Source organism: Pteropus alecto, unplaced genomic scaffold (assembly GCF_000325575.1).
Source record: "Pteropus alecto unplaced genomic scaffold, ASM32557v1 scaffold1197, whole genome shotgun sequence".
Taxonomy (NCBI): Eukaryota; Metazoa; Chordata; class Mammalia; order Chiroptera; family Pteropodidae; genus Pteropus; species Pteropus alecto.
This window is the reverse complement of record NW_006441068.1, coordinates 234,153-253,994: the sequence shown is the minus strand read 5'-3', so window position 1 is coordinate 253,994 and position 19,842 is coordinate 234,153. Positions and strand designations below refer to the sequence as shown.

The window sequence follows — 19,842 nt, the reverse complement described above, 5'->3', positions numbered from 1 at the left end:
ATCGCTAATCAGTTTGTGTTGTTCAGGAACAATATAGAGATGGCATTGAATAAATTGTTATTGGTAGGGTGATGGATAAAGGAGGCAGGGGTCAGAGCACTGCCCTGGCTTTCTGTGCAGGTAACCTTGGGGGTTGCTGCTTTGGAGCTGAGACTGAGGGGATACCTGTTAAAAGCAGGTATGCTTTTAACATCCCCTTACAATGGTATCATAACTCACGTTATTTTGCGCTAACTGCTTTACATTCATCATCTCATTTGCGCTAACTGCTTTACATTCATCATCTCATTTAAAATCTTTGGATCCCCTTACAATGGTATCATAACTCACGTTATTTTAGTATCAGGCCTTGCGCTAACTGCTTTACATTGATCATCTCATTTAAAATCTTTGAAGTAAGTACTAAGGACTTGTCTTAAAATAGTCTGGAGCCAGGTCTAATTTCATACTAATTTGTAACTCAAGAATAAAACTGTCCTTCCTCCATACACTTACTCCTACATGCACTTCTATTGGCAGACTTGAAGGGGTGCCCCAGATACACATTCCTCTCTACCACCCCCACCAGAATTAATCTCATTATGCCCTTTATCTTGTTTATGTCAGTCACCTCAAGAAGACCCAAACTACCAAGTCACCTCTCATCTTTTACATGCTAATAACCATTACTCTCCACCCCCTTTTTTGTCCCCATCTACTTCCCTCTTCCAACTCCTGGAATTCTTTTGTGCTCTTTGGAACTAATGACCTGTCATTAGCAAAATTCCCTAGATATTTACCCACTTCTCTGAATGTTCCCTTTACATTCCTGCCCTGGTTTCTCCTGAGGACTCTGCTTTTACTACCACCTCTAGTGGTGGGGTTTTCTGTCACACCCTTGGTACCACTGGGCCTAGAGGCAGTGCAGATTTCCTGAGTTTTCCGTATACATTTTTAGACTATTCTCTCTCTTCTCTAACACACTTCAGCTTTGAAACATATATCATTAGATTATACCATGCCAATACCACTCATATCATAAATCTTGATGATTTCAATATCCATGTAGATTAACTTTCTAATACTCTGGTCTCATTTCTGTGCTCCTCCAATGATCTTATCCTCCACCCCCATCTCAGTCACCCATTCCTTTGGTCATAATCTAGATCTACAACTACTCCATATCTCATTCTCAAACATCCCACTCTCCCACATTACCTCCTATCTTTCTAGTTCATTCTCTAGAGGGCACTGAATCCAACAACTCATTTCTTCACCAGGACCTTCTTTTGATCTTCCTTCCTTTCCATTGACCTCATTTCCCTCCCCCAATGCCTTCATTTTCCTCCTCCAGCTAAATTGTAATCACAAGCACTTTGTTGCATACACTCATCTCCCTTGTCTCTGTTTTGTCATACTCAATTCTTCACCTACTTTATGCCTAGACTCATGCCACTGAATGGGCCAGCAAAAAAATAGCCAGGCTGACTTGTCTTACTTTAAACTTGTCACCATGGAACTTAAGTGGGTCCTTTATGCTATTTGGCAATATCCCTTAGTCCTTTCACTTGCCTTCTTTCTGATAACTTTCTGCTACCTTCTGACCCCTTAAAACTCCAACATCTTCCCCCATTGCTACTCTTACTTCGGTTCCTATTTTAGTGAGAAAAGAGAAGCAATCAGAAGCTCCCACCACTATATCTAACCATCTTCCAGCATTTATAGCTATATACTCTGCTTCCCCTCCTGTTACTGTTTGCCAGAGGTTCTCAACTGGGACTGACTGCTCTCCAGAGGACATTTGGTTGTCACAACAGAAAGGCAGTGCTACTTGCCAGTGGCCAGGGATGCTGCAAAATATCCTACAATGCACAGAACAACCCCCTACGACAAAAAAATGGGCTAAAATGTCATTGCTGTCAAGGTTGAGAAACTGCTATAAACTATCCATGCTCCTGTCCAAATACTGTGTGGTAGATCCCATCTTCCAGCTTTTAAGGACATCTCAACAATTTTCCCTCCTTTTCTGTAGCATTGGTATTTCCCTTCTTTCCTGGATCTTCCTATCCATGCATAAATAGGCTACCATTTTTCTCATCTTACAAATATGAACCCTCCGACTCCATCTTTACTTCCAATTCTCATTTTTCTGTCCCATTTTACAGCAAAACTATTACAAATTTTATTATGGTGACATTGGTTAATAAAATCGGGTCACTCATTCAGGTGTACAATTCAACAGTAAAGCATATCTATATCTATCTATATCTATCTATCTATCTATCTATCTATATATATATCTATAATGTATCTATATCTCGATAGAGATACAGATATTGCATTGTGTGTTCACTGCCCATAGATTTCTTGCTGTTGCATATAGTGAAACATTTTTAAAAGAGTTGTCTCCAGTTCCTCTTTACCAATTCCCTATTTAGTCCACTTCACCAAGACTGTTCACAGTCACGGATGACTTGCACAAACCTAAATCTTAATGGCATTTTCTGCTTCATCCTGCATAGGCTGTCAGCAGCATTTGATACTCCCTCTTGAAACATTTTCTTTACTTGGCTTTAGGACATTTTCTCTTTGGTTTGTCTCTTAGCTAAATCACTGCTCTTTGTTAGTCTCCTTTGCTGGTTTCTCCTCACCTCTACAACCTGTTAACTCTTTAGAGTTCAGTCCTTGGACAGTTTCTCTATTTACACACATACCTGCAGTGATCTCATCTTATACATTAAAACCATTTTAATGTGGATGACTCCCAGTTGTTTAGCTCCAACCTAGACTTCTGTCCTTACTATCTAGCTGCCCATTGGCATCTGGACTTGGATGGTATCTCAAATTTACCATATACAAAATTGGACTTATTTTATAGTGTTTCCTATTTCAATTAATGACAGTTCCGTCCTTCTAGATGTTCATGTTATATCACCTTGATATTACTTTTGATACCTCTTTTTCAGCTCCAATTTATCAATTTTTGTTGACTTTACCTTGAGGATATATCCAGAATCCCATTTCTCCTTGCTTTACCAGCTGCCACCCTAGACCAAGCCAGAATTATCTCTCTACAAGATTATTGCAATAGCTGGTCTATCTGCTTCTACCATTGCCAGCTTATAGTCAAGTTCTCAACACAGCAGCCAGAATGCTAGTGTTTACATGGAAGCCATATTATGTCACTCTTCTGCTCAAAACCCTCTGTGTTTTCCTGTATTTGAGTAAAAACCAGAGTCCTTTAAAGGCCTGTGAGACCCTCCATGAGCTGTCTCAACCTTCTCACTTACTGCTTTGATCTCATTTCTTGCTACTTACCTCCTTGTTCACTCTGCTCCAGCAACATTGGCCTTACACGCTGAAGGTGTGTTGACCCCCTCAAGGTCTTTATATTTGTTGCTCCCTCCGCCTGGAAAGCTTTTCTCCACGTATAGCTCATTCTGTCATAGTCTTTAAGTCTTTGCTCAACTTTTTTTCTTTTTCTTTTTAGTGAAATATTCCTGACAACCCTACTTAGAATTGCATTCCTCCAGCACTTCCTAGCCCCTTCCCTATTTTTTTTCTCTTCACAGCACTTATCTTCTAATCTAATAGTTTTATTTATGATCATTATCTGTTTCCCATGAAAATATAAACTCTCAGCGTGATCACTTCATAAGGTAAATGTTTAATCACTATGTTGTACACCTGAAACTAATATTGTACGTCAACTACAATTGAAAAATAAATTTTAAAAAAGAATATAAACTCCAAGAGAAGAGGGAATTTTTATCTTGTTATATGCATTGCCATATCTCCCAGGACTTAGAATAGGATCTGGCACATAGCAGACATTCAGTCAGTATTTGCTGAGTGAATGAATAAGTTGATGGGGAGTAAACCAAAGAAATAATCAAAGGACTATAAAGTAAGGCTTGGGCCAAAAGATGAAAAGAATTAGGATTATTTGAGTTTGGGAAAAGAGTAAGTTTCTGATTACTTACTAAGTAGAAAATAGTGATAAACACTTTTTCATTTACAAAGGATAGACACATAAATGCATAGAAAATGTGCTAAGACATGGAAGTTCAAAATCAAAAACTTGAATCAAATATATGGTGATGGAAGAAAATTTAATTTTCAGTGGTGAACACAATGCAACATACATATGATGTATTATTGAATTATACACTTGAAACCTATAAAATTTTATTAACCAACGTCACCCCAATAAATTTAATTTAAAAAGTTGGAAACTTTGGAAAGGAAGATAGAGTGTTTGGGATGCAAGTAGAAAAAAGATAAATTTCTCTTGGATATGTTTGAGAACAGGAATGATCCCTGCCCCTCTAGGCTTGGACAGTTAATTTTATACATGAGAATCAAGTATGTTATTATACATTAGCCTCAGGTATTTATTTGAAGCTTTTATTAACATTACAGGTGGAATGGATTTCAAAGGGAGGACCTTCCTTGGTGATGTAGCCCCTGTTGGTATTGCTGAGTAGGGGAGTCCCTTCCTGAGAGAGCTTTGGGCTCTTCCCTGAGGCTTCCCACAGATAGACTCGGTGGAGCCAAGAGACTGAAATCATGGCTCCATGAGTCTTCAATTGTGGGCTCCTCCTCCTTTCTCGGTCTCCTGAGTCTCTCACAGCATTGGCATGTCCTGCTGATTTCCACATGTGAAGGCAGTGGGGAATGTTAGATCCCTGGACAGCATCTCCAGCGAGGTCATGTATAGGACCCCAGGGCAGACTGACCAAGGGATCACAGGTAGGCTCCTGTGAGGAATGGAACCTGTTCTTCAGCTTATTTAGCCTTTGGACTAGCCCCACACCTGGCATCTATGCGCTGAAGTTTGGAATTTTCCCAGACTCACATGACTGTGAGTACAGCATCCTGGGAATATTGCCATAGGACTTCATGAAGACACATATGCCACTCCCACTGCATGGTTAGGAAGAATTAGCAGAGAACAAGGTGAGTGCCATTGTCAGTTCCTACTCTGGGACAATTGCCCCACTTGGCAGCCTGTTCCTATATACATACTTTTGGTTTGCCTGCAGGTCCTGCTCAGAGATGTTGCCTGAAGGAGCAAGAGTATTGAGAGGTAGATTCCAGGTCCTCCTTTGGTGGTGGCTTCTGCAACTGGTGTAAAGCCACCAAGTCTTCAAAAGCCTTTTGGCTGCAGAGAAAAGAAACCCCAGATTTAGCAAGGAGCAGAGAGTATATGTTGTCTGATGAAATTTCTGTTCTTGGGGTTTTAGGAATAATAGGGCTTCTTTACTCTTCAGTTTTGCTGCCTAAACTTGCATTTCTTCCACATTGGAAACCATAAACCCATTCAGATGTAGGTAGAGACGACAGCTACTGTTTCCCCACAGCTAGTACTTCCCACTACAGTCCTCTGTCATCAGATTTCAGCTCCTTCTTTCTTCTTGCTTACCAGAATATTTAGTTAAGTTATAGCTTGTCTGACACTTGCTCCGTGAGGTTCTTAGCTGTGAAGAAGGAAGGGAGACCTGCAGGAAAGAAGTGTATGGGTTAGGGAGGTTGGTTCTGACCTCATCACTTGAGATTTGCCTGTGATCTCAGGTAGTAGTCACATGTTGGAAGCCAAGCCTGAACCTTCTGAGGGGAGAACGTATCCTAAGGCAAGACAAGAGAGAAACTGGACATTTTGCCTACCTTTCCCAGCACCTTTTCCTCTCCCTCCGTCTGCAACAAGTGGCTCAGTACCCTCCCCTCCCCTTCCTGTCCTCTGCATGTTAGGCCATAACCTTGGGTTTTCATGTCCTGCTTCTTATTCTTTGTGTTCCTCCTCCAGCTTCCCAGAGGGACTGCTCACAAAACTTACAGCACATCAAGCCCATTTTTATCTTGCATGTCAGTAGATAGGGGATGAGCATAGGCAGCCTGGTGAGGATAAGAGGAGAGCAGATAAGCAGCTTCCCTGCCTGACTTCTCTTGGGGGCAAAAGAACAAATTATGAATGCCTCTGAGATGGGAGGAGGGCAGTGTGTGCTTTGTAAATACAGTTTGTTCTGTCTGCTCTTTATTTCCCTATCCTCCCTTCTCTGTTCTACTCTGGAATTTGGAGAGGAGCTGGAGCTTTTTAGAGAGCCATAAAGTCCCTACCTCCATCGTCGCTGAGCTAATTCACATCCACTGTCCACCAGCCCTGCTTGCATTGGAACAGGGTTTGAGGCTGCCAAGATATGACCCCAAAAAAGAGCAGAAAAGAATGAGACAAATTCCTTGTCCAGCTGAGTAATTGCCTCCAACTCAATATCATACCTTCCCTCTCCCAAAAGAAAATTTTTGCTATTCCAGAGATATGTCATGTGGCTTCTCTCTCCATTGACTAACCCCACTCCCTTTTGTGTTTTCTGCTCCTCTTTCCCACTCCCCAAATCTACTTCCCCTAAAACAGGGTCTGTTTTAGGATTGATCTCTCCTTTCTGAGTGTCCACACCTATGGTGTCCAAAAACCTTAGATTTACTGGGAAAGGTAGGAATATAACACAAAAGAATGTTGTCTTTTTGCATCTTTCTTCGATCCTACCCATCAATGACGCCCAAGTGTTAGCTAGTTAGCTGTGTGCTATTATTAGAATTGGAGTAGTTCCAGAAACCTTGCTCTCTAGTTGGGCCATACCCCCTCCTGACCACACTCCAGCTCACCTTCAACCTATTTTATATCTTTGTCCACCTATTTCTATCACCTGAATTGAGAAGATAACTTTAAAGCTTTCCCCTACCCTCTGAGGTGTCAGGAGAACTTAACATACAGGGAGGATCCTCAAAGCAAAATTCAATTTTATCTTATCCTGATACCTGATTCTATTCAGTCTCAACCTTTGGTAACTAAATAAGTACACTTATTTAATAACTCTAAATTAGTACACAGTGACTGTCTTTGACAGCCAATTTCTATACTTCCCACATCTTATCCTTCTCTTAGGCCTACCCCATTTTGGCTCACTTTAAGCTTGATGTTAGTTAGGTAGCCAGGTTTAACCCCAGTGGCATCCTTAAGAGGCAGACACCATGTCTTGTAGTCAAAGGCATCGCTTTATGGGGGACAAAGAGATTAAGAGCAAGAGTTGAAGATAAGGAAGCTCCTGTTCCTGGGGACACAGGTACTGCTAGACAGCTGGAGGGAACACGGCTTCACCATGATTATATTTCCTCTCCCCCTGGTTCCTGACCACTTCTAAGCCCATCTTCACCTCCTTAACCCCTCTACCTGCCACTTATTGTAGAATGCCCACATACCTCCATATTGGATATCAGCACCTCCTGCCAATTTTGCTTATATCTCAATACCAGCACATTTGTGCTTCAGCTGGCCCAAATCTATAACCAGAAAGGAAGGGCAATGAGGAAAGAAGGGAATATAGTACATTGGGCAAGAAGGTGACAAGAAGGGATGCGGTTTGGTAGGCTGAACTGCATGAGGCTCTGGGCAAATATGACTATAGAATGAACGAATCTCTCAGAGGTTAAGCAGTTGACATGATTCTCAGACTCTTGAATGGCTTGGGGCTCCTCAGGGGGAGGCAGAAATGTTGGCTAGGACTGTCCCTCCCTTAAAGCATCCTTCTGCCTGACTCTCGCTACTCTCCAAATTTTCCAAGCTCACTCACTGGTCTGTTGATCTCCTCACCCCTTTTTCTTCCCTCTAGTCTACAGCCTCCAGCCTCAGTTCCCTCCTGCTGAGAGTCTGTTCCCGTATCTCTTACTAAGACTGCATTTCCACAGATCATTGAACTCATCTTTTTGGTGAAGGACCCCATGAAATCCACCAGGGCTGGCTGCTGGCTACAGGGGCCAGTAAGTACCAGGCACTGTGGCCTGTGGAGAGGAAGGCAGAGATAGTGTTCAGAGAAGTGGTCAGCTCTTCCCACTAGAGGATTTTAGAGAAGATTTTAGGGAGAAACCAAGAGTATTAGAGAGGCTTCTCCATATCACAGCACGATGAGGGAAACTGGCTCCTGTGGTCTTTGTCCTACCATGGAGCACCCCCTCTTCAGGGAACCCTGCTTTCTCTACCCCACTAGAATTCTGTTCCTTTCTTTTTCCTCCTACTTCCCCTCCCAGATTTTAGGAAACTATTTTCCTTTTATGTCTAGGGCAGAGATTGAAAACTCAAGCCTGCAAGAACCAGTCATATAATAATCAAAAAATAAAGTCGACCAGGTGGAAACTGTGGCAAAGTGGAGAGTACCTGCCTTGTCTCATGGGACAGCAGTGACTTAGCTCTAACTAGTGTGCCATGTAGGATGGAGGCCCAGCACTACTAGATTCATGTTAAATGTTGGCAATTATTATTATTATTTTTTTATTGTAAATGCTCTGCAATCTGAACAAAACTTATTTGCAGGTAAGATCCAATTCAGAGGCCATCAGTTTTCAACTTCTGGTCTAGAGACTCCCTCACCAGAATTTCTTGACGCAATCCTGCACGTTGGACAGGCTTCCTGAGGAGGATGGTGCCTTGTGGTAAGTGCCCAGATGGACCAAGGAGCCCAGTTCACATCTGTGCAGTGGAAGAGGTGGTGTAGAGTGATCAGAGGAAAGGCCTCACTTGTCAGGAAGAAGAAGAAATGGAGATTTACTGTTGGTAGTTCTGGGTTTCTTATGGGGGTCAGCGTCTTGCTGTTTCTCACTCCCTCACTCCTTTACCCACCAGGTTTGCCCTTACTCACCAGGTTTCTTACAGAATGGAGAGAGCAGCAGCAAAAGAATAATACAGCAATAAGCACTGTCCACTAAGTGAAGATGAATGTGAGCCGGGAAAGCAGACGGCCCTGCGGGGAGAGCCAGGAACTGTACCATCAGAAGGAAGGGTGCCAGCTTGCAGGGGCGAGTGAATGCAGCCTATCCCTTGTCCAAGCCTCAGTATCACCCCCTTTTGTACCCCAAGGATGCTCCTTCAACTCTCCTAGGTCCTCCAAGTCCTGGGCCTGACCCCAATACCTGCCCATACTGACCAGGCGACTGGCTAAAGGAGGTGTAGAAACAGCCCAAGTTGATGAGGGCATAGGAGCGGAGGAAAAAGTAAGAGATAATGGGAGTAACAGTATGCAGACCAGCTTTGGGAGAGATGAAAGGTAAGGGAGTCAGTCTGCAAACTGGAATCTTGGGATCTGGGTCTGGAGAGTCAAGAGCATTATTATCTTCTGGCTTCCCTTTCCCCATACTCCCTATTCCCTACTCCCTTCTTCACCTTCTACACACTCCACCCTCACTACCACCAATGTAGCAGACTTTTCATCTACTTTCAGGACTAGAGAGATAGAAAAGAGGCTTTGGGGTCCAACCCTAAAAGCTAGAGGTAGGGCAGTGGGGCGGGGCATGAGGAGAAAGGTGATTAATGAAGCTGTGTGTGAGAGTTAGAGGAATACTCACCAGTAAGGATGAAATCAACAGCAGTGAGGAAGGTGAACAGATAACCTCACACAGGTTCATTGTTCTTGCCTTAACCTGTCCCTTAAAAGCCAATGACTGGGTACCGTTTGTCCTGGCACAGCTACTATAAGAAAGCATGGTAATTATCAGGGGAGGGTCCCAGGAAGAGGAAGAATGATAGCTTCTTCCTCCTCTAAAGAGGCAGGAAAGAATGGGGGAACACAGAGGGAAGAGTTGAGGGAGCTTAAGGATCTTAACAGGAAGAAAGGATCGAAGGAGTAGCGTGTGGTAAGATCTCTGGGAATGTGCAATGGGAAAAACAGAGTGAAGAATGACAGAAGAGTGATGCCCTCCCCAAATTTTGCCTTGATTTATGGGCAGACTTTTAATTTTGTTATGTGAGCTCGGATTGTCTTTTAAATATCAGGCAACCACAGTCATCACCATCTAACTCCTGGTTGCTGAGACTGAACCCTTTTTTGCTCCTCTTCAAAAGATTAGACTCTTGGGCTGTCCTGGTCTACTTACATTCTCTCCTTTCTCCCATAAGCCTCTTGCTAAAGTACCAACTAACCTAGAAGGCTTTGGGGGCTGAAACAAAGCAGGAAAGGCAGAGAACAGGGTGGCACTGAAAATTCCTGCAGACATCATGAAACTGAAAGCAGACACCATGCTCATGGCCTAAGGAGAAGAGTAGGCAGAGGCAGACATCACTGTATTCTGGAAGCAATGTATTCCACCCATATTTTCACCTCCTAACTTTCCCAGAAGTTGAAGGGAATATTAAATTTTATCTCATCTTTGAAGGTTTTACCCTGTCCACATGCATCCACTTAAGCATATACTGGTTTTGGAGCATCTGCTCTATGCCCAGCAGTAGACAAGGTAGGATTTATCTCTCGAATATCCCCTCTGGTTCACTCACCTGGTAGTGATTAGAGAGCATATAGAGGCAGGACCCTTGCCCTCGACAACTGTTGAAATCCCAGCCATACTGGCACTCTGGCCCCAGGCAGCTCTCATTGTACAACTCATGCCAGTCCTATTTCCTGAAATATCTCTAGTCATGCAGGAGCCTATACCCTACCACCTCAGTGAGGTAGAAACCAGGGCTCCGGGTCATTCTGCACAGAAGGCAGGAGTGGAGGGCCTTACCCATAGTGGCAGAGATGCCCAGGTAGGAAAGTGTGGTTCCTGGGTTGGCAAAGAGGGTTCCTTTGGGGATAGCTGTAGCAGGGTGCTGGAAACAAAAGTTGTACCATTAGTGGAGAGAGAAGAGGGGTTAGAGAGTGTGTTCTGTGCCTGGACATCCTCATCTTGAGGTCTCCAGAGATAGTGGTCCCAGTGCGTATCCCAGTGGCTGAAGAGAAGATGGAAAACATACCAAAGAAACTGCCCTTTGGCCCACACCACTGCGGGACCACATTTTCTAAGAAAATACTCCCGACATAAAAGAATAGAGAGAAAAGATAGGGTCTTTAGGAGGACCTCCTGGCTTCCCTCCATTCAGCCAAGATCATTACCCCTCTATTCAGTTTAGTGCCAGTGACTTAGGTGAGGCTGGAAAGAATAAGAGAATGCCCAGGCATTTATAGGACTCAGAGTGGTCTGATGGTCAGTTTGTAAATGTCATACAGAATCGCAGGTCAAAGGGTCTTTTCTGAGGAGGTTTGGGCTAATGTGACATTCTGAGGCATTCATGCCCTTTAACACATTTCTCAGCCAGCTTGTCTCACTAGGTACTCAAAGAAGCCAGTGGGTTTCGGCTGGGGTTTGTGGGGAGGAATGCCTCAAGGAGGTAGTTGATAAAAGAGAGGAGGATCAGGAAGAATTTGGTCCTGGAATATCATAGGGTATCCCACCTCAAAAAAGGAGAAATGTGAATCAAAGGGGAGGAATAAATACTACTCTACTTCCTCTCATTGTCTCATCTTCACTCTCCTCTCCAATCCTCCAATTTCCTTTCCTGCCAGCGTCTTTCTATAAAAGAGTGTGGCTAAATTTCCTTCTTGCCCCAAACCGCAAAATGTCCCTTCCTATGCCAGAGAGATGAACCTCAAGATTGTAAATATCTGGGGGCAGAAAACAGCATTTCTCATCCAGTAGTTTTGACTGGTGCTCACCTCATTTGGTCCTCAGAATGAATCCTTCTTACTTTCACCTTAAAGAATTGGCATGTGCAGTCTCTCCAGGCAAAACCATCTAATTTCAGGTCTGAGTCCCTGGAAATCTGCTCTGCCAGCTACACACATAAACAAAATCCCATAGCTCCCCACATTTGGCCCCTCTCTCATCTGACTAGCTCTCACAATCATCCCCTTGGCCTTCTCACCCCCATCTCTATTTCCCCTTGCCTGCCTAAGACTTCCACTGCATGGAGAGGGTTCTGTGTTGAGCTACTCACCTGCCCGCCCTCTTTCACACTAATGCCACCCCTCTTACTCAAGTCTTAAAGAACAATCTTGCTTGGCTCCCCAGTTAAGTCAGGTTGTTATGTTAATCTATCCATCCTGGACCAGCCTTTATATAGGACAGGGAATCCAGTCCCAGCAGCCTTTGGCCTGTCCTACCTCTCTGGTAGAGGGGAAGGAAGGGTGATTGCTGCCCCCTTCTCTAAATGTCTTCTTGAAGATACCTGGAACTGCAGGGGAAAGTAGTTGCTTGGATTTAGAGGTCTCAGGATGAGAAGGGTGTTGTCCCAGGCAGAGTGTGTGGCTGTCATTGTTCTGCCTCAAACAGAATGCTTACACGCCCCTACTCCACTGAAGTCCAGGACTCCAGTCCCCGCAGCAGCAAAGATCAACCCTGCATTCCATTTTCTGGTGTCATCCCAGCGACCAAGGTGAGGGTTAGACTCTAGCAGAATCTTCTGAAGACACGGGGTTGGATTTTGCTATCTCACCACCTACCTCACCTCTGGACATGGAAGAAACGGGCGCTGGGGGTGGGTTACTTAGGGTGAGCTGTTCTGACCCTTGCAGCTTCACCTCCCCAACCCCTCCGCCCTCATGGCCCAGTCGTGTGCGTTTGTGTTTCCAGTCATTGCTGTGCTCCAAGAGTCCCAGCTTTATCCTGCACGGAAAAATCAACAGTCAAAGCCCCAAACCAACCCAATGCATGCTCTACTGCTCTCGCCCCACATTCCCGCCGGTCTGCACAGCCCAGACTCTTGCCCACCTCCTCCGCCCTATCGGATGAACACAGCCTTTGAGGCCTGACTCACTCCACTGGATCTTCGCATCCTTGGCATCCGAATTTGCCTCGCTCAGCACCAAGACATGACCTACAGGTGGAAGGGGGAAGAGGTCATCTCGGGACGGGGCCCAGGGGATTGGGTGTCTGAGTTCGGGCACCCTGAGCCGAGCCCCAAGCCTGCCAGCACTGGCTATAATTAGCCGGGTGCAGCCGCTGACGGGGATGCTGGGCGAGTTCCCTCTGCCACCGGCCAAAGCAGAGCAGGCTAAAGTGAGAGGGCAAACAGAACTCTGGTGTCTCGGGAGAGTGACTACCCAGATGGGGGCAAGACGGGCGGGGTGTGGGCTCCGGTAGTGGATCTTTACCTATGCCTCTTGCACGCTTTGCTGTACCTTGTGAATCCCATAGTTGCATGGTATAGCCTGACCGTTCGAGCCTTGGAGTGGAGTGCCAGAGGAGACAGGAGGCGGTGGTTAGAAGGGTTTGAAGTAGAGAGAGAGACTGAAACGTGCCGGTCTGGAAGCAGGGGTTCCACCAGCCTCTCCGGGTCTAGTTCTGGCCCCCTCCTCTCCTTTGCGCATCTGCAGCAAGCCAGCGAACTTGAACTATGAGCGTCTCGGACTCCCAGCATCGTCCAGGGCGCGTCTCCCTTCCAGTCCAGAAGGATGGCCTCGGCTTCCCGTTGCCCGGCCTGAGAAACCCCTCTTGGCCTCGGACCCCGGACGAAGATTCTGGTTTGCCGCTCTTTCCTCTGGAAGAGCCTGGCCTCAGGTCTATGGCACCAGGGAACCTCCCCTCTCCAGCCTTGTCCCTAGAGGGGGAAGACAATGAAGATGAAGAAGACTCCACGGAGCCTGAGGGACTGTGCAGCGAGGAGCATCCCAGCCAGTTTTTCGCGGAGGCACAGCGGCTGCGGGAGCAGAGGTTGTTGCTGGATGAAGAGGTGTTAGTTGCGGGGCGAGTATATGGGGTGCATCGGGTGATCTTGGCCGCAGTTAGCAGCCTCTTTCGAGGCAGGCTGCAGGGCATCAGAGGTCCGCAACCTCCTTTCAGCCTCGATGTGGCCCCCGGGGCCTGGGAGGCTGTGCTGACTTTTGCCTATGAGGGGGTGCTGGGTCCCGCCCCGCCTGGGGATGTGCTGGTTGCTGCTGAGGCCCTGGGAGCGCCACGGGTGAAGGCTGTGGCCCAGGGGAAAGGCAAGAGGTCTGGAAGCGCCCAGGATGATGAAAAACGGCCCAGCCAGGCAGAGGAGCTGAGGGAGAATCTGCGCAGCATCGAGCTCCTATACCAAGAGGGCATCGGGTGTGACCTGGAGCTAGAGGCAGGCGCCTGCCAGCTGCGGGGTGAGGGCCTGTTGGGCATTAAATTACTGCAGGTGCAAATGCTACTGGAATGGTTGGTGTGTGCAAGCAGCAGATGGTTTGATCTCTATCATAGTGGTGGTTTTGATCCCTGCTGCAGAATTTCCCTGGGGTGGCCTTTGGTGCATCTCCTGGCCCACTGGGAGTGGGGCATGCGCAGTTGAGTTGTTTTCCTAGGAGTTGTGACAGATTTAAATTGACTCACCATGCTGTGGCTCTTCCTGTGCCCAGTAACAAGGAATTTTCAGCCAATTGGCTGAAGCTAAGGGTGCAGCCCATGCCAGCAGAACAAGCAGAAAGTGATTGACTTGAACAGGGATTAACCAAAGGCCCTTCTTGGAGTCTTCTATTTAGGACACAGGGAAAGCCAGAGGAATATGGTGTTAAAACTCAGTGTGTCCTTTCACCTAAGTGTGCTTGACACCATGGCAGATGTGTCCCTACAGCTGATGAGCAAGGTCTGGTACAGTTTTGCTAGAATCTGGAGGCTACCCAGCCATGGCAGTTTGAAGTTAACTCTGCTCTTCACCAAGAAAGCTAAGGAGGGCTGAATAAATTGAATATTATTCAGATTCTGCTGACATATAGTGAGGTACTAGGTTCTACAAATTGTTGCATATGCCACCTTTTTAAATTCTCACTGAAAACTAGTGAGGTAGGTACTGTTATCCCTAGGCGCAGTTAAAGAACATTAAACTCAAAGATGTTAACTTGTGAAAATCAGGTTATAAGCCCATATCCACTAGCCTAGTCTGCTTTCACTATGCCATGCACTACATTCTGTGCAGCCAAATCAAAGGCACATAGGAACTGGCAAATGGAGTTGGGATGTAGACATATAACATCTAAAATTAAAAAGGATTAGTTTAGAGATTATCTGGTTAAGCTCTTATACTTTATCGATTTAAAAAAAAGTGAACTTCAAGAAAGGTCCAGAGTCACATAGTTATTGCTCATTAAAGGAATGACTGGGACCCAAAGTGCTTCTGGGATTCCCAGAAGGAAAAGTCCTGTCTTAGTCAGCTTGAGCTGCTATAACAAAAAATACCATAGACTGGGTAGTTTAACAACAGACATTTATTTTCTACAGTTCTGGAGACTAGAAGTCCAAGATTAGGGTGCCAGCCTGGTCAGTGTCTGGTTAGGGTCCTCTTCTTGGTTTGCAGAGGGCCACTTTGTCATTGTATTTTCACATGGCAGAGAGATTGAGAGAGAAAGAGAGAGGGAGGGAGGGAAGGGTTTTTTTGGGGGGCAAAAGATAGAAGAAATGCCTTATGAGAGAGAGAGAGAGAGAGAGAGAGAGAGAGAGAGAGAGAGAGAGAGAATCTCTTTCATGTCTCTATAAGTGCAGTAATCCCATTCATGAAGGTTCCACTCTTATACCTAATTACCTCCCAAAGGTACCATCTACAAATTTACAAATATCATTACACTGGGGATTCAACATATGAATTTTGGGGGACACAAACATTCAGTTTATAGCAGATCTCTAAAGTGTTTGTTATCATTTCTGATAGCACTGGATGGAGGGAGAATTTAAAATTTCATAGTTATAAAATTCTCACTAGGGTTTGGAACTTAAACATATTTATGTCACTGTTTTTATTTCCCTAAGAAACATTCCATCTTAATGGTGGAAAATTTTTACTTAAAATTCTAGGGACTAATGATGAATAAGAGGGGGATACAGGTGGTTGTGAGCCTTTTCACAGTTGAGCTATAGGTTGATAGATAGTATGGAAGATGAAATGGCTTACCTGCTTTGAGGAATGCAGATTTTCTGTCAATATATATTTAAAAGCTATCACCGAGGTTTACCACTTGGGAAGCACTAAGCCACTACCTACAACTTATGAAGGTAATGAAAAGCCATATCAACATCACCTGCCCTTTGAGAGAGGTGAACGTGCCACAAATGGTCAAAGCAGCTTGAGGTTCATAAGCCTCACCGGGAGCTTGGTCCTCTGTCACCTGCCTAAGAGGACTTCTAGCAGCATCCTCCCCTTTATTATGAAACATTTTTAACACACAGCAAAGTAAAGAGAATATTAAGATGAACACTCAAACACCCATTGTCCACACTTAACAATTAACATTTTAATATATTTGTTTCATCTCTTTATCTTTTGCTGAAGTTTAAAGTAAATCTGTGACATTTTACTCATAAATACTTGGGTATGTGTCTCTTTAAAAGAGGATATTTTCTCATTTAATCATGATACCTTTATCATTTCTAACAAAATTAACAATAATTCCTTAATATCACCTAGTCCATGTTAAAGTTTTCTCTCTTGTCTAAAAAATGTCTTTTAGAGCTGGTTTGTTCAACCCAAGAGCCAATCAAGGACTGTGCTATATACTCAGATGTACATCTCTCTCTCTCTCTCTCTTTTTTTTATATGCCTACAGCACCTGGTATTCCTAGGTGGTCTCCCACCCAAGTATTAACCAGGCCCAACCCTCCTTAGCTTCTGAGATCAGCTGGGGTCAGGCACATTCAGGGTGGTATGCCCATAGACAGATGTACATCTCTTAAGGTTCCTTTACTCTTGTACAATCCTCATTCCCTGTTCTATGACTTGACTTACTGAAGAAACAAGATAAGTTATCTTATAAAATGCTCCATTTTTATGTGTTTTCCCTCATGGTTTTGTTTAACTTGTTCTTTTAGCCTCTTAATTTCCTATAAATTTAAATTTAGATATAAAGGCTTGATTAGATTTAGCTTAACTATTTCTGTCAGAATACTCTGTAGGTAATGCCAAGCATGCACATGAGTTACATTAGGAAGCATATGAAATATATAGTTGTTTAACAGAATTTGTTAATAGGACAGATTCAGTGTCATGAGGGCCAGTAAGTAGGGTATCAATACACAAGTATACTCATTGTAGCAATTATCTTAAAAGGAACAATTGAACTTGACGATTTTGAAAGTTGCCCGTTTAAAATCTCATAATTCCATGAATTATGTCAAGATGAGGAGGGCTATGTGCAGAAGAAAGCTAGAATATATGCGAAATCTTAAGCAAGATCTTGGGCAAGAGGAGATGGTAGTCAGAGTAGGTTGGGTCACGGTCATTCCTGAGTGTGATAAAATCTAACAAAATGGCTGATATCAGTGGTTCTCAAAATTGTAAAGGAAAGAACTTTATTCTGTGCACAATATAGAGAGAACTATATAATTTGCATATCAGTCTTTGCAGTTTATTTTGTGCCCTCTTTTAGAAAATGCTGCCTATAGCATCTTCTCAACTTGATCCATCAAGACTTTTTCTAATTGATGTGGATCAAAAAGACTAAAGCAATGTTTATCAAAGTATTGTCAACCACTAACATGAGAATCATGCAGGGTGCTTGAAAATGTTAAAATACGAAATCCTAGGATCTCCATCCAGACCTATGGAATCAGAATCTTGGGAGGTGGGTTCTGAAACCTGCATTTTAATAAATGGTATTCTATTGTTAAATACCATCTCATGGTATTCTGATGCACACCACAGTTTGGCCTGTGGCCTTGGGTGGTTGGCCCAAAACTGGGGTTGTAAAGTTGGGATATTGCCTAGCAGTTTTCATTACTCTGAATCCCCCTCTGCTTCTCTCTCTTGCAGTGCACCGAGCAGCCCTAGCCTGTGGCAGCGAGTTCTTTGGGGCCATGCTCCTGAGTGGGATGAAGGAATCCCAGGGCGCAAAGGTGTCTCTGCATACCATCGCTGCCCAGGACCTGCGACTCCTTGTCTCTTTTGCCTACTCTGGGGTTGTACAGGCAAAGTGGCCAGGACTGCTGAGAGCTGCTCAGGCTGCTCTGCAGTACCAGAGCTCCTCCTGCCTGGCTCTGTGTCTGAGGGCCTTGGCACGGGGCCTCAGCCCTGCCCGTTGCCTGGCCCTGTTCTCCATGTCTGAAGCCCCTGGCTTGGAGAGGCTCTGGAGAAAAGCCCGTCACTACCTCCTCACCCACCTGCCTGCGGTAGCTTTGTGCCCCACTTTCCCTTCTTTACCAGCTGCCTGCCTGGCTGAGCTCCTGGATAGCGACGAGCTACACATGCAGGAGGAGTTAGAGGCCTTTATGGCTGCACGGTGTTGGCTAGCTGCCAACCCTGAGACCCAGGAGTCAGAGGCCAAGGCCCTGCTTCGATGTGTCCGTTTTGGCCGTATGTCCATCAGGGAGCTGCGGAGAGTACGGGCAGAAGGGCTACCTCCACCCCTGACTCAGGGCTTGCTGCATCAGCTGATGGTGGAGGCTGAGGTTCCAGGTAAAGTGAGGCGGAGGGAGCCTGACCAGGCTCTGGTAGTGATTGGCGGGGACGGGCTCAGATCAGACATGGCCGTAAGACAACCATCCCGAAGAGTGTGGTGGGCCCGGGCCTTTTGCTGCGGCATGGGACTAGTGAGAACTGTGGAGTGGGGGCGGCTACCTGCCCTGCCTGCCCCAGGGCGCTTCCGACATGGAGCTGCGAGCCTAGCAGGAAGTGAACTCTACGTGTGTGGGGGACAGGATTTCTACAGCCATTCCAACACCCTGGCTTCGACTCTCAGGTATGGCACCCCTTTCCTGCCCCCTGCCCCAAGAGTGGGAGGCTCCAAGGTGGGCAGCAGAGGGACATTGCTAGCCCAGCCAAACAACACACTCCCAGGGTCACTCTTCCCATCTCTTGTCACACTGTGTCTAGGTGGGACCCCAGTCAAGAGGACTGGGAGGAGATGGCACCTTTGTGCCAGGCTCGGAGTTTTTTTCCCCTGGTGGCACTGGATGGACTACTTTACGCCCTGGGCGGACGCGCCAATGGTGTTGCCCTCAAGTCCGTGGAGACTTATAACCCCGAGCTTAATGTCTGGAGGTGAGAAGGGAAAGGGGCTTTCTAGGCATCAAGGAGAGACTAGGGGACTTGGAGGAGAAGGAAAATTGAGGATGATTGTTGCCTGATCATGTGCCCTGTTCTCCCTTAGGCCAGCACCTGCACTTCCAGCACCACGCTTTGCCCATGCAGCTGCTATTTTGGAAGGCCGATTGTACATGAGTGGTGGCTGCAACGGGACGGGCCAATGCCTGGCCTCATTGCTGCACTATGACCCCAAACTTGAGAAGCCAGGGACACTTCTGAGTCCTATGAGGGAACCTAGAGCTGGCCATGTCATGGCTGCTCTGGGTGGGCGGTTGTATGTAGCAGGTGGGCTAGGTGAGACTGGGGACTTGCTGAGCTTTGAGGCCTATGAACCAAGGACTAATAGCTGGACTCAGCTGGCACCCCTGCCTTCCCCCCATGTGGGGGCTGCAGGTGCTGTGCTGGAGGGGGAGCTCCTGGTGCTGGGGGGCTACAGCCACCGTACTTATGCCATCTCCCACCTTATCCATGCTTACTGTCCTGGCTTGGGCCGATGGCTCTGCCTAGGAACTCTGCCAAGGCCTCGGGCTGAGATGCCTGCCTGTGTCCTGACACTGCCTACTGTACAGCACATAGCTTTGGGCCCCACACAGCACCAAACCAAACCTGCTGGGTGAGGGAGGGAGTAGCAGTGAATGGGGGGAGGAAGGGATAAGGCACATCATAAGAGAAGAACAGAAATTCTGGGGGGAGAAAGAGAAGGCTTTATTCATGAGAGTATTTTATTCTCATACAGTGCTTACAACTCATAAACTGCTTTTGAATATATGATCTTCATTGAGGAAAAGGGGGTTCCAAAATTCCTAGGGAAAGGGCATTGGGGAAGGGGAGGCAGCTGAATACCTAGGTAAGGAGACAAGACCCAGGAGCAAATATACAAGGTTTAGGGACCCTGATACAATTCTTGGTGGGGAAAGTACCTCTAGCTGGGAAGACAGTCGAGAATCTCCAATAGCCAAGGTGTAGGGGCTATAAGAAGACAGTTGAGAAAATGATGATTCTGGCCTATGGATCAAGGAGAAAACTGTGAA

At 45.8% G+C, this 19,842-nt stretch overlaps 1 protein-coding gene, 1 long non-coding RNA gene and 1 pseudogene across 2 annotated transcripts; 2 read left to right on the top strand and 1 right to left on the bottom strand.

Moving 5' to 3' along the window:
- The first annotated feature begins 8,265 nt into the window (after positions 1-8,265).
- On the top strand, positions 8,266-12,767 carry LOC112484964. Its single transcript, XR_003048317.1, has 3 exons — positions 8,266-8,463; positions 8,673-12,214; positions 12,412-12,767. It is a non-coding gene; the product is annotated as an uncharacterized LOC112484964 (long non-coding RNA).
- Positions 12,768-16,328: 3,561 nt separating this feature from the next.
- LOC112484976 lies at positions 16,329-16,447 on the bottom strand (annotated as a pseudogene).
- A 1,136-nt stretch (positions 16,448-17,583) lies between these two features.
- On the top strand, positions 17,584-19,836 carry KLHL33 (kelch like family member 33). The gene is made up of 3 exons (XM_025051369.1): positions 17,584-18,464; positions 18,599-18,766; positions 18,876-19,836. The coding sequence occupies exons 1-3, from the start codon at positions 17,584-17,586 to the stop codon at positions 19,426-19,428; spliced, it is 1,602 nt and encodes a 533-aa protein (XP_024907137.1). The 3' UTR covers positions 19,429-19,836.
- The last annotated feature ends 6 nt before the right edge of the window (positions 19,837-19,842 follow it).

What these genes read in the sequence shown, in the direction of transcription:
- KLHL33 (XM_025051369.1), top strand. Translation starts at nt 17,584, where the DNA reads ATGCTCCTGAGTGGGATGAAGGAATCCCAGGGCGCAAAGGTGTCTCTG. An exon ending in ACCCTGGCTTCGACTCTCAG is followed by an intron (nt 18,465 to 18,598) that starts GTATGGCACCCC and finishes CACTGTGTCTAG; the next exon opens with GTGGGACCCCAGTCAAGAGG. An exon ending in CCCGAGCTTAATGTCTGGAG is followed by an intron (nt 18,767 to 18,875) that starts GTGAGAAGGGAA and finishes GTTCTCCCTTAG; the next exon opens with GCCAGCACCTGCACTTCCAG.